This window comes from Lissotriton vulgaris, chromosome 1_1 (genome assembly GCF_964263255.1).
Source record: "Lissotriton vulgaris chromosome 1_1, aLisVul1.2, whole genome shotgun sequence".
Taxonomy (NCBI): Eukaryota; Metazoa; Chordata; class Amphibia; order Caudata; family Salamandridae; genus Lissotriton; species Lissotriton vulgaris.
Genome location: NC_141685.1, coordinates 785,525,679 through 785,540,113, shown reverse-complemented (window position 1 = coordinate 785,540,113; position 14,435 = coordinate 785,525,679). Strand labels below are relative to the sequence as shown.

At 47.7% G+C, this 14,435-nt stretch overlaps 1 protein-coding gene across 4 annotated transcripts in view; it reads right to left on the bottom strand.

Moving 5' to 3' along the window:
- Positions 1–14,435, bottom strand: part of SUCO (SUN domain containing ossification factor) — a 696,748-nt gene that overhangs the window by 201,316 nt on the left and 480,997 nt on the right. For 2 of the 4 annotated variants that reach the window (XM_086956303.1, XM_086956311.1), the window contains exons 12-14: positions 10,406–10,426; positions 10,093–10,148; positions 9,540–9,631 (exon numbers count right to left, since the gene is read on the bottom strand). In XM_086956303.1, coding sequence (XP_086812429.1) covers positions 9,540–9,631; positions 10,093–10,148; positions 10,406–10,426 — 169 coding nt within the window. The remainder of the gene's footprint in view (positions 1–9,539; positions 9,632–10,092; positions 10,149–10,405; positions 10,427–14,435) is intronic. The other 2 variants (XM_086956322.1, XM_086956333.1) reach the window with 1 other exon arrangement.

The window sequence follows — 14,435 nt, the reverse complement described above, 5'->3', positions numbered from 1 at the left end:
CACAGAGAACGAGACCTGGCAGTGAAAATCTACAGACACCATTCGGAATAAAATCTAGGTTGATTGACAGCGTAATCCTACCCTTCAGGAACTGCAGGAAGGGTCTGCTATTGGTGAAGGCTTGTAACTTGCTAAAACTCCTTTTGGAGTTCAGCGTTCGGAGAAGTGCTAATTTCCAAGAAACAGTTAATATAAGAACTGCGTATCGGTCCAAAGAGACATATTCAAAAGCTGAACTAAAACTGGAGGGAGCAAACTTTTTACAAGACATTAATGTGCAAGCCTGAATTCTCTAGTGACGATCAGCCTTCTGGAAACATACAAATCATTACAAATGGGTTTGCGGATGGAAGGAAGTGAACGCCCACCACTATGGCCTCCTTTGGGTCCACCAAGGCAACACTAGTTTCATTCGGGGTACAATGCACAAGTTACTTAACTTCGGTAACGATATATCTGTAAGAAACAGTAGTTGGTGTTAGATTCCTTACCTTAGAATATCCCCAGGCGTCAGACTGGACCCGGAAAGTTTTGCGTAGCAGTACCCCTGCGCGTCGGTAGGCGTAGTCTGCGGCTCAGCGTCCGTCGTCGGCGCCGGGATGACGTAGCTGGAGTACTTAGACGCCGCCCTCGCGCGCTGACTTCAGTTCTTATACACAGCTTTTCCGCACCAGGAACGCAGAGCCATGATAAAAACCAACACTAGTGCCATGAATCTAGGGCCCTCAAAGGGATGTACCTTAACCCTAGACATCGGTTCGCAGAACGGGAATGATGGGTGGGGCGGTAAGGAATCAAACACTAACTTGTGCATCTGAAAGAAACAGGTTAGTATTAGATTCCTTACCTTAGAATAGATACCCCAGCAATACCAACCCCAGTGGTGGGTCTGCGAACCAATGATCACACCAGAAAGTCCTGGAGGACAGAACGGCCGAAAGCCATCTCTCCGGACTTGGCTGCCACGTGGCTGCCTGACAGATGTCCTGCAAGGGGACTCCCCGACCCAGGGCAGTAGTAGCCACCGTGACCCGAGTGAAATGGGCACGCAGCCCCACAGGTGGCTCCTTTTTAGCCAGTGAATAACAAGCCTTGATGCACAAAAGGACCCATCAAGAAATGGTCCCCTTGTGCACCACCCGTCCCTGCTTAGCGCCCACGTAACCAACAAAGAGCTGGTCGTCCACCCGGAACTGGCGTGTGCGTTCCAGATAGAATGAGAGCGCACGTTTTGGGTCCAGACAGTGGAGCCGCTCTTCCTCTTTCGAGGAATGCGGAGGCGGAAAGAAGGTAGGCAAGGTAATAGACTGCCCGATGTGGAAGGCTGTGACTACTTTGGGCAGGAAAGAGGGACGCGTTCTCAAGACAGCTTTGTCCGGATGGACAGAGAGGAAAGGAGGTTGAGAAGATAGAGCCTAGAGCTCACTTATTCTCCTGGCAGAGGTGATGGCAACCAGGAATGCAGTCTTAAGAGTTAGAAGACAAAGAGGGCAATTGTGAAGTGGCTCGAAAGGAGCACACATCAAATAAGTCAGAACAGAGTTCAAGTCCCACTGAGGTATCACGAAAGGAACAGGAGGAAACATGCGAGTGATGCCCTTCAAGAAACTATTTACAACAGGGGACTTGAAAAGAGAAGGCTGATCAGGAAGCCTTAAGAAGGCTGAGATGGCAGAGAGGTAGCCTTTGAAAGTGCCCAGAGCAGAGCCCTGCTGGGTAAGAGAAAGAAGGGCAGAAAGGGGATTCACAGCCTTTGCTGTGCACCATGCCACCAATTTGTTCCACCTGCAGGCGTATACTGATTTTGTGGAGGGACGCCTGGCTGACAATATCACATCACAGACTTCAGGAGGCAAGTCAAATTGCCTCAACTGTCGCCGCTCAATCTCCACGCATGTAGGTGGAGACTGGACAGGTTCAGGTGGAGGACCGTCCCCAGCTGCTACGACAGAAGGTCCTCCTGACAAGGCAGACGAATCGGGGGATCGACTACATGCTGAGTAGCTCCGGATACCAGTATCTTTGTGCCCAGTCAGGAGCCACAAGGATGACTAGGGCCCGGTCATGTCTGATCTTCAGCAATCTGGGCAGAAGTGGTATAGGCGGAAAGGCGTACAACAGACCACAGCTCTACTCGCGACGAAAAGCGTCTCCGAGCGAGTGCCGCCTTGGAAATTCCAACGCGGAGAACTGATGACATTGCGCATTCTCTTTGGTGGCGAATAGATCTAAACAAGGCTCTCCCCACTGCTCAAAGAGACCTTGCGCCACGTCCGAGTTCAGACGCCATTCGTGATCCATCATGCATCGGCGGCTGAGCTCGTCCGCCCTGGCGTTCAGGGAACCTGCCAGGTGTTGAACCACCAGAGTGACGCCCTTGTTGTTCCAGTCACTGCCAGAGCCGCAGAGCCTCCAGGCAAAGGGTCCATGACGCCACCCCGCCCTGTTTGTTGCAGTACCACATGGCGGTGGTGATGTCTGTGAACACCTGCACTACACTACCCCGGACAGAGGGAAGGAATGCCTTCAGTGCAAGTCAGATCGCCCGCAACTTTAGAAGGTTGATATGGAGCCGGGACTCCGCCGGAGACCAGAGACCTCTGATCTCCGCCTCTCCCATGTGGCCCCCCCAGCCCAGGAGGGACGCATCCGTCACTACTACGTGCTCCGGTTGGGGTAGGGAGAGAGATCTGCCGCTGACCCAATCGTGGTCCGTGAGCCACCACTGCAAATGTCTTGCAGTGCCCTCGGAGATCAGGACGTGGTCGGACAGGTTGACCTGATGCTGGGCCCACTGAAACTTGAGGTCCCACTGCAGCGCCCGCATCCGCCATCTGGTGTGATGCACCAGAAGGATGCAGGAGGCCATCAGCACCAGAAGTCCCAGCGCCAACCTGACCGAGACTCGGGATAAAGGCTGAAAGATCGTAATCAGAGCCTGAATATCCAGAACCCGCTGATCGGGAGGATAGACCAGAAACTGCGCCGAATCCAGAACTGCTCCGATGAAGAGGAGCTTCTGAGAGGGACACAGGTGTGACTTTGGCACATTGATGGAGAACCCCAGCAGGTGCAGGAGGTCGGCCGTAGTCTGGAGGTGGCTGACGATTATCTGGGGCGAGCCCGCCTTCAACAACCAGTCGTCGAGATAGGGGAAGGCTGACACTCCTAATCTGCGCAGATGAGCTGCGACTACCCCCATCACTTTCGTGAACACCTGAGGGGCACTGGTAAGTCGAAGGGGAGCATGGTAAACTGAAAGTGCTCGCGGCCTACCGTGAACCACAAGTAATGCCGGTGGGCCGGCAGGACTGGGATGTGAAAATATGTGTCCTGCAAGTCCAACGCTACCACCCAGTCTTCTGGGTCTAGGGAAGCTAAGATCTGAGCCAAAGTCAGCATCATGAACTTCTCCTTCCGGAGGAAGCCGCTGACGTTCCGCAGGTCCAAGATAGGGCGTAGGCCCCCTTTGCTTTTCTTGGGAACCAGAAAGTAGTGGGTGTAACAACCACACCCTACTTCTGGCCCAGGAACGCGCTCGATGGCCCCCTTGTTCAAGAGGGCCGTAACTTCCTCTTGCTGAAGTTGCAAGTGATCCACCGACCCGCGGTGGTACTGCGGTGGCATGGCTGGAGGGGTTGCTTCAAAGGGGAGGGAGTAGCCCCTTCGGACAATTTGTAGCATCCACCTGTCCAATGTGATGGTGCATCAGTGGAGGAGGTGACGGCGAACCCTGCCCCCCACTGGCGTCAAATGGGCCTGAAAGCTCGGACTAGGAAGGCTTTGAGGCGGATTCTGCGGGGGTGGATGTGGACTGGCCTCGCCGCTGTCCCCTGGCACTGACACGGCGGTTCCCACGTCCGCCGCCGCGCTGGATGTTAGTCTGCAGCCCGTGGCTGGCAGGACGTGAGGGGGCGCCCCTTCCTTGGCCACGAAAGGAGGGAAAGGCAGATGTTTGCTGGCGCTGGCCCGACAGGCCCAAGGACTTGGCCGTAGCCCTGGAGTCCTTGAAACGCTCAAGCGCACTGTCTGCCTTGTCGCCAAAGAGGCGAAGGCCATCAAATGGCATGTCCATGAGGGAATTCTGGACATCAGCCGAAAAGTTGGCGGACCTCAGCCAGGCGTGGCGGCGAACCGCCACCGTCGTGGAAATCGCCCTGCCTAGCGAGTCCGTGGTATCCAGCCCACATCGGATAGAGTACAGTGCTGCATCCCGCCCTTCTGCAAGGGCTTGAGCGAGTTTGACCCTGCCCTCCCTTCGGGCAATCTGGCAGCACATCCGCGACCGTGTCCCAGAGAGTGGGTATAACGGCCCAAAAGGCAAGTGGTGTTGACCGACTGAAACCCCAAATTAAGTGAGGAGAACAGCTTCTTATCGAACTGCTCATACCTGTTGGATTCCCGATCAGGTGGAGCAGACGGGAATGCGGTCTGGGAGTTAGAGGCCTGGATAACCAGGCTCTCGGGGGTGGGGTGGGTGGACAGGAAGCTAGGGTCACCCGGGGCCGGGCGGTGGTGCCTGGCCACGTTCCGATCTACAGGGGGACCTGTAGCGGGCCTGGACCAAGTGCCTAACAGAACCTCAGTAAGGGCCTCATTAAACGGCAATAGAGGCTCCGAAGAGCTTGCCTGCGGTTTAAGGACCTCGGTGAGGAGGTTAGTCCTCACGGCCGTGACGGGGAGCTAAAGAGCCAAGGCCTTGGCCGCCCTCGTCAGCACCACGCTGTAAGCAGCCCCCTCCTCCGTAGCCACGGTAGGAGGGGAGAGAAAGCCAGTGTCAGGCGAAGTGTCCAAACCACTGGCCTCCCCTAGATCCACTGCCCAGTCCTGATACGACTGGGACTCTCGTGCCAGAGGGTCCTCCGACCCCTCCCAATCCTCCTCATCACCCATCTCCTGATAGTCAGGTGCAAGTGATGGGGCCGGATAATAGGAGAATTGCTCTTCTCTAGGCGTCGAATGCGGTGTCGAGTGACGCCGATCCGACGCCGGATCCGGACCGAGGGAGGGATCGGGGACGACGTCGTCCGGGGAGAAACCCTGGGGGTCGGCGCCGGCGGAGGGGTCATAAGGTCGACCTGCGGCATTGGGACCGAAGTCGTCGACGGCGCCGGGGCCAAAGCACCAGATGGCACCGGGGCCGAAGCACCCAGCCTGTGTGGGCTCCCAGTCGAGGCCGCGGGGCCCCAAGGTGCCACAGCGGGACCCGACGGAGGAGAGCGACCTCATGGCCATGAGGAAGGCATTGATCTCCGGCGTCGCGTTCAGCCCAGGGACCGGCGGGTATGGAGCTGGCAGCAGCGCCTGCGGCTCCGGCGGAGGTGCGTGGGCGGAGTCGCCCGAACCCCCGGCCGCATCGTGCGAGCGTCGGGGGGAGTCGGAAGAGCGATATCGTCTCTTCGACTTCTTGTGCCTCTTACCTGAGGACTTGGAGCCCGACAAATGGTGTCGACTCGCTGAGCTGCGATGACTGTGGCCCCGCGACCGGTCCTTCGACCTCCTCCTAGACCTGGACTGTGAACGGCGCGGGCCGTCTGCCGGAGCTCGAGGCGCTTACGGGACCGCTCCAGCCTAGCCTTCGACGTCAAGGCCCAGCAGTCGGGGCACGACTTGTCGTCGTGGTCGGCCCCAAGGCAATACAGGCACCGACGGTGGGGGTCGGTAACCAACATCAGGCAGTTACAGTCAGCACAGGGCTTGAACCCGGGCATCCCTACCAGCACCGAGAGTCTACCAACTCGAAAAAGGACCCAAAAAGGATCGAAAAAGTTAGTCAAAAAGTGACTAAGAAGTACTGCTTTTTCCGAATCTGCGCTTGCTGGCGCGGAAAAAAGAAGAACTGACGTCAGCGCGCGAGGGCGGCGTCTAAGTACTCCGGCGACGTCATCCCGGCGCCGATGACTGACGCGGAGCCGCAGACGACGCCTACTGACGTGCAGGGGTACTGCTACGCAAAACTTTCCGGATCCAGACTGACGCCTGGGGATATTCTAAGGTAAGGAATCTAACACTAACCTGTTTCTTTCAGATGATTATCCCGCTTTTTAAGATGCCTAATACCTGAAGCCTCTTTTTGTCCAGTTCCCATTGAAAAGGCTGCATTCTGAGAAACAAAATGGGATGACTGTAATAAAATATTATATCATTCACGGGAGTAACTGGAAGAAGTTCACTAAAATAGAAGACTTTTTTTTCTCAACTAAAAAGGGGGAAGAAAATGGGTGTGCTCCTCTAACAGAAAACGACTCCTTGGTTTAGTGCCAGAATGGATACAGGACCTAAAATCGGTATGAGCAATGAACTGTCCTCAGTCACGTAAATCCTTGCTTGTGAGACAGCTGTAGTCAGGCTTCCATGGATGCCAAGGTGAAGCCAATGGATATAACTGATATGAACCAATCGTTGAAGCAGGAGAATACATGACGAGGTGGTTTGCACAGAAAAGCTGCCAGAGGCGCCATTCATTTCATAAAATGTATCAGGAGCACTTCAGGGCAAAGACCAATACTTAGAACTGATTATGGCAGTCAGCCACCCTAAAACGAAGACAATTGCAAAGCTTGGGAGTAGTTGTGAATACATAAATATGCATCTTGCTAGTATATGAATGTCAAATTAATCTTCTGAGAGAAGGAGACATCCGCAAGTTGATCATGCAAAAGGAATAGTCCTTCAGATATAGTTGTTCAAATGCAGCACATGCAGAAATGGATGAAATTGGCCTTTTTTTTATTTAGAATGGATCATCTGAACTAAAGTCCCTAGTATCACTGGTATTTGACAAATGGCTCAGGAGCCCCCTTCTGCAACATGGAAAGGATCTCCACCTGAAGTAGGTGGTGTTTGTGAGTCTTCCCTTATGGGACTGGAATTAGTCATGCCTGTAACAAGTCAGTGTTGTCTTCTATGCTATCCTCTGATTTGCAACGGACTTCCTTTACATTGTGGCGGTTGCTTGATAAGAGTTTGTAATAATTAAATAGATACATATGGCCAGGGGGTCAACCCAGCACAGCTGGCCATCCCCCGCTGCACACAAAATTTGCCTACCAACATTTTTATTATTTTAAAATTAAGGAGCTGTTAAGCGACTGAGAAGATATGTGGATTGAGTAAACAGACGTGAAAAGGGCAGGATTACTTAATTACTAAAAACTCATACTTCCCCTCACATTTTGATCCTGCTGGTTTCTTACTTATGTTAACATATCAATGCTCATTTCCTTCAGCCTGGTCCTCAGCAAAGGCTTTAAATTCAGCAGCTCCTATTCCACAAAAATGACCTCACTTTTGTCTTGAACAACTGGGGTGCTAACATTTTATATTCATTAGTTCTCTGTGGTAAACCTGCAGTTAATCACTGAGGAAATAACTGTCAAACTACTACTGGAAGTACATGTTACACTCCGCATACCTGACTTTGTTTCTAACATTGAAGAAGAGAATTTATAGAAAATGTGTCCTAATTTTAGTTTTCTAGAGCACCAACCATTATTTCTGTGACAAAATTAACCATCTCATTTTGTTCACTTACTACAGTATCGTCTGGAGGAAATGCTTTGTTTTACAACTTGGATTTCCTCAAGATGGTTTTCAAGTGTCACACTGTCATAAATACAGCACAATGGAGCTCTAGTTGTTCATTAGAAGACTATGTTGAAGCTGCAGTAGAACATTGGAGAATCAACTGGCTGTTGCTGTTTTTGGTCGTAGATATTTTACTCAGAATTTTTGACTTTGTTCTCACATCTCTAAGGAAAATAGTGTGAACTTATGGAAAATGTGCTCTCATTCTAGGTTCTGGATCACCTTCCATAACCTCTATGAGATCATGAGAGAAAACTGCTCTCTCAAACATGCTTCATAAACTAGGTAGAAAAGTAATATAGTAGTAACCCGTCACTATGTTAACTATAAAACAACCTAATACTTATTGGATGAGGTCATCAATGGTGTAATTTGAGATGTCATCAGTGATGTTATGAATAATGTAATAGAACAGGTCATGAGTGATGTAAAATGTGAGATCATAAGCAGTGCATGGAGGGGGCATACGTTATAGTTACCTCTGCTAACTACAACTGTGAATTTCTGTGGTTTTTTTTTTAGTTTAAAATGTTAATGTTGTCACAGACATTCCCCTAGTCACCTAACTATAACAATAGTTTTTCTTTAGGTTTTTTTCCAGTAAATTTCGACTTTTTTAAAAACAAAGTGATATTTTATTTACATGCGCAAAGCTAACTCCAGGGGCGCACAGGCTTCGGCCAGGCGTGGTTGGTGGTTGGCCGCCAGGACCTGTGGCAAACCCCTTACAGGCACCCAACCCACGCTGCGCTGGGCTTTAACTTACGTTTTAATTTACATTTCAACTTATCTAGAAAGTCACTTTAAACTTTGTTTTTTTACTGACAGTTTGTTTTCATGTAATGACACACATTTTTCTGTGCTGAATTAAAATATCACTTTAAAGTTTGTTTTTCCATCGCCGCCAGCTGACTACCCCATCCCCCTGCCCCTGCATGGCTTTTTGCTCACACCCTGGGGTTAGCTGCAGGGCCTGCGGCCAAACCCTACTTCCAAAGTCCCATGGGTGCCACCCCCTTTTTCCCAATCCCCAACGCCCCCACCCTCTCCAACCCCCATCACTGTTGTGCATGGCTCTTGACCAGGCGCAATGCCCAACCTCTCCCCCATTCCTGCGGGAGATAGGCCCAACTCCACACTTAAGCCTAGAGGCGTCGCCTGTGACAGCAGTACCATTAATAATGTGTTCTGAATCTGGCTGCCCACTGCTACGTCACATCAGTACTATTTACTGTGAGCAGCCAGATTCAGAACACATTATTAATGGTACTGCCTCTCTGGACCATAAATAACAAAGGGATTGCTATGCATAATCCTTGCCTCTGAGTCCGTAACAGAAGCTTCAGTTTCTTCACAAAAGCCATAAATGTATTTCATTATATCTCTTTAGGAAATTTAAAAAAAAATTCTGGCAAAACCCATTTATTGTTACAGTCCATCAATGAATATATGCGAAAGAAAGTTTTACATTTTCAGACACGCACAAGTGTTTCCCTTAAACCTTATTTTCTAGATTCTCCACAGGGCAAAGTCAGCAATTCTAGAAATAGTGAAAAGTTGCACCTTGGTATAGTGTCTCCACCTGCGTATCTCTCCATTTGGAAAATATAACTCCAGGAGGAGAAATCTGCTCCCAAAGATCTCATGAAAATATGGCAGTGTTTAGGAGTCCTTCCCAATCAAATTTCCCAATTACTCCACATTGTTTAAAATTAAAGCTGGTGTGTGCTTAACGTGTGAAATGCTATTGGGTATCTTTGTTAATAAAAGTGATAACGTAGCCACCAGACCCCTAAATTCCAACAGCTTCCTGTCAAACATCAGATTTTAAAATTAACTTTAATATCTGTTTTGACAAGTCAGGTTGCCCAAAGGAGAGGTTTAGGTGCTGAAGACCTTAACACAAACAATCTTCAAGCATGAACTAGAAAAAGTTACTTCAATTCACTTACCATAATCTTCGTCATAAGGATCTGGACGTTCATGTTGGTAATTCAAATCAACACTTTCTTCATATTCTTCCACCATGCTCGTTCCAAACACCCTGCCGATTACAACATAAGTGCTTAAACTGTGGTGCAAGCGCATATGCCTGATTGCACAAAGGCTTAAGTTTGAAGCTGCAATTAACTTTAAGCATATCAAATGTTTTAGGTCATGTAGTAAAGCAAACACAATATGTAATACTCTTAGTAATGTCTAGCTTGTCCACTTTCAATACATTGCACACCCAAGATAGGTAGCATGACATCGTGGAGGGTGTGTGGGGGGGGTGTGGGGGGGGGGCGGAGGATACACATCAAATAGGACAGCTAATTCATGTTACTCCTTTCAATTCCCTAAAAATCTCTCAGTACTTGTCTAATCAACTCGTTAAGGATTACATGCAATCGGGGTACATGCAAAATTGTTTATCTTGCTTGCCCTACTCCCACCATTAACCCACTAAAATATTGTTAGTTATTTGACATTGATTTTCTTTTATTAAATGGCTTTAAATATTACCTTATGAGGCTTAGTGGACAAAAATGCTCTGACCCAAAATGCGATACCAGCTCCACCTAAAGAATGCACATCATAATTATTAAAACATCAACACAGAAAACAGAGTGCTGCAGCAGGCTTAGTTTTCGCAAAACAGCATTTAATTTGACAATTACATTTTCTGCAGGGGATATTAAATGTGTCCTCACCTGAAAAGGTCACGACTGACACATTTATTTTTTTAATAACTATGAATTTGAGAAAGCAATCAGCAGTGCAAGGGAGAATGCCGGGCCCAGTGCAAAAGATATTCACAAAGAGAAGGTTTGCTAACCTTTAGGTACTTGATGAACATCTGAAGCAATGAAGAGGAAGAGAAAAAAACAGATGTCAGTTCAAAGACGAAGTACATGCCACAAGCAAGTCCAGTTTCTTACTCTCTACATACATTTCTACAGCAGAGCAAACCCAAGCTTAGCGAATAACAAGCAGTAAGTATAAAGATGTTGTTTCGCACTCAAATGATAGAATTGTTAGTAGAGAAGAAATATGCTTACATTAAGTAGGCTATACACAATTACTATCACGTTCTATATTATTAATTATTTGTACTCATAAGCTTCTGAATGTTTTACAGTGCTGTATAGCACAAGTCTTAAAACTCCCTTTTGTATCTGAAGGCAGTTAAGTTTGAAAGAAACTCGTTTGCACCACAGATAAGTTGGTGGTGGTCAAAGCAAAAAAAATGCAGTCAGAGAGCCCCCAAACATAGGACAGATTCAAAGTCATAAGGGACAGCGGCAATAGTAATATCTTTTTCAAAGATCTCTAGATATATTTCAATTAAATATGGTGCGTTGGACGATCACAATAATGAAGTCATGAAACTAATTAGGGATGCATACAGTAACCCTAGCTAAGAAGAAGTAAAGCACTTAACAGGGGGCATGAGCAAGTAGCCGAAATCAGTTAACAGGTTCATCTACTTTGTGTGGAAGAAGTGGACCTTAAAGAAATTTGCATTTATTTATTTTCCAACCTGTTGCAATGTCGATGCACTTCTGAATTCGGTGGGGAAGCTATTTCATATCCTTAGTGCGAATGGGGAGACGGCATGCTTTCTGGATTTTTCTTTCTTGCACTTTGACTCTAATCAGAAATTTACCTGGTATTGCACTGTCTGCCTGCGGTGGTTATTTATTAATTCAACACATTTCCGGTTAATAACACTATTGTCTCTCGAAATAAATTCTAATATTCTTACAGGGAACAAAGATCACGTTTTAAGCCTTTAAAGACAGGAAGCACATTTATTATAGTATAGAGCGAGTCACTAATATTTTTACACAAAAATCGTTAACTAATATCAGGATTTAAAATATTTTATGTCCTTGTACATTTGTATTGAGAATTTACAACATTAGTTAAAACAAATCGTGCCCCATCTATGGTGAAAGAATCGACTTTTCTAATGTAAAATGTAATGTCCTGAGTTTCCTATCACACTTAAAAGCAGCATCACCACACCTTTATTGCTACAAGAAAGCATTGAGTAAGAATTTGCCTCTAAAAAAATAGTGATACTGGAACTCAAGTAAAGTCTGATTACAATTTCTACAAAGGCCCTATGCCACAGCAGAATAGCGAAAATGACGTTGAAGTTCTTTTAGTATTACTTTAGGCATTACTAGCAGTGGCGCAACACTCACAAAAACAATTTATTTGAAAAACGATTTGCTAAAGGCATTACAGAATGCCTAAGTAAATGCACTGAAAAATAGTTTAAAGTGTAAAAATGCAACCAAAAAGTTAGTGGTTAAATGAAATTAGATAGCATTTTCGCTTTGTAATGGAAGAATAACACTTCAGGTTTTTAAAACTGTGGTCAGCAAGCCCTAGTTGTCTCTTGGCGTGCATTTTAATAGACTCCACATCCTCAGTTTCTCACATTGGTTCACACGAGAACAGGTTTTGATAATATGGGTGACTAAGGAATTTGAATATTTCAAGAACCAGGGCCAGTACAAGGAATGCTAGCAAATTAAGCAAACATTAATTTTGCCACATCATTGGGAAACGGGCCATGTTAAATGATTCTAGGAGCTATCTATCTGGCACCACCCTGTCTAGTAATGCCTTAATGTAACACCTGCCCGTGAAGAGTTTGTGTTGCTTATTTGAACATACCGTTAAAAAACATTTACTTTATTATGAGACAATTAGCCGTTTCTCGAGCTTAGGGAAATAACGTCTATTCTTTTGTGATGACTGATATAACTGAGCCTCTATTTGCCATTTACACGTGTGAATATCTTGCTAACCTGCCTTTCCACAAGTCAATAATTCAAATGTGTTTTAGACAGCATAGTTTAGAGTCAAAATTCGTCAATATTCTACCTTTAAAACTGTTGGGAGTTAGTTTTTTGCTAATTGTTCACTTTGAAAAAGGCACATCTTTAGTTAAATAGTGTGTTTAAGGTTTGGATAAAGTTTTTTACAGGACCTCCTCATCCAAAAACAATTAGTCTAGCAGCACTCCTACAAAGCTTGCATCCAGTGACCTGTTTTGTGCAGATTTCTCTCTGGTGCTGTATTTGCCAAAAATATAAATGTTGTCATTTTTTAATGTACTTATCTGCAAAGACCTGATAAGTTTAATTATGAGCAAAATTCCGATTTGCTGATACTTTCCATAACGCACACATTCCACAGGTCAACATTTCCTAGATAGATGGAACAGTTGGGGGTATGTAGAGCCCAACACCGCTTTAAAACTCCAAATTGCTTCCTGCTTTTGTCATCTTTTGCTCTGTCACCTTGTGCTTGGCTGCTTTGCCCTTTTTCATTCTCTCACTTCTATGTTCTGTTTTGTCACCTCTGTGCTTTGCCCTTTACCTCTTTGCCTCTACTCGTCCGTCGGCCCCTTGCCCTTCTGTTTCCCACTCCTGCATCCCACTGCTTCTTACCCGCTCTCCTGTGCATTTTCCTGCCTCTTCTGCCCATCTTTGGTAGCACCGCCCAAGCGCCCCTCTCACCCCCAGGACCTACCTAATGGCGGCTGCAGCGCCATCCCATTGAGCAGGTGCCAGGCTCCCCACCTACCTGGACTGGTTCTCCAACCAGTCAAGGACCTTTCATAACCAGCTCCCTACTGCTCCTACCAACAAACTCCTCTCTCCTCATAGTCTCCACCCCTACTCCTTTGTTTTTGCTTTCACTCTCACTCGCATTTTTAGCACCTCTGTGCCGGTTTGTATTTCCGCTTTCCCTCTTTCGCTCATTGCCCCTTTTCTCTCTCTCGCTTCCGTGTTTTGCCACCTTTTTGCTTCCGTCACCTGGTGCTTGGCGGCTTTGCCCTTTTTCGCTCTCATTTTCGTGTTCTATTTTGTCACCTCTGTGCTTGACCTCTTTACCCCCTTCTCGCCCCTTGGCTCCCACCAACGTTCACCCGTGTCCCCCTTACACCTCCCCCTGCTCCTTATCTGCAGTCGGGTGCATCTTTTCCCCTCTTTTCCCGCCTTCAGTAGCCCGCCCACCGCACCCTTTTCCACCTCCCAGGATCTACTTAACCCCATCCACGCTGATGACGAGCTGGGCTCGTCATGGCGTAGCCTCCTCGCACGCTGATGACGAGCCCAGCTCGTCACGTAACATGCGATTTAAAAAATCTCAGCGCAGGAGCGGAATTCCTCTAGCGCGCATGAGGTTAATGGCGGCCAGAGCACACCTGAGCAGCAGGCATACCAAAGGCAAGCCTGTCTGCACCCATCTACGTCTGGACCGCACCCAGAGCCACTACCCCTGGTCCTTCCACCCCCCCTCAGCTACCCGAAAGCCAAGCTCTACACCCCAGATACTGCTACGAATGCTGCCAACGCGCAGACTGTAGGACCATTCACTTGCACCTACTGTCACTTTTACTGCCACAACTCTCACACCAGCCCACTGCCTGGGGCCATCATGACCACACAAAACAGTACCAAACAAGTTCACCACCTTGAATGTGCCCTTCTCAACACAAGCACACTAAGCAAACGCACCACTGAGATTTGGAACCTTATCACCAGCCTTGCACCAGACGTCCTCTTGCTCACAGAGACCTGGCTCAACCCTACATCTTCCCCAGACATCGCCAGTGCGATACCCGAAGAATACAATATCCCCCAGCTGGACTGCATTAACAAGCCAGGTGGAGGGATCACCATCTTACACAAGGATTCCATCGAATGCACCATCACAATGGACGACATTGCCCCAGAACACCTTAACTTCCAGCTCCAAACAGATGGCAAAACTACCAAGGATGCATCCCAGACACCCTCAAAGTAGGCCAGGTTTCACCCATTCTAAAGAAGCCCACAGCA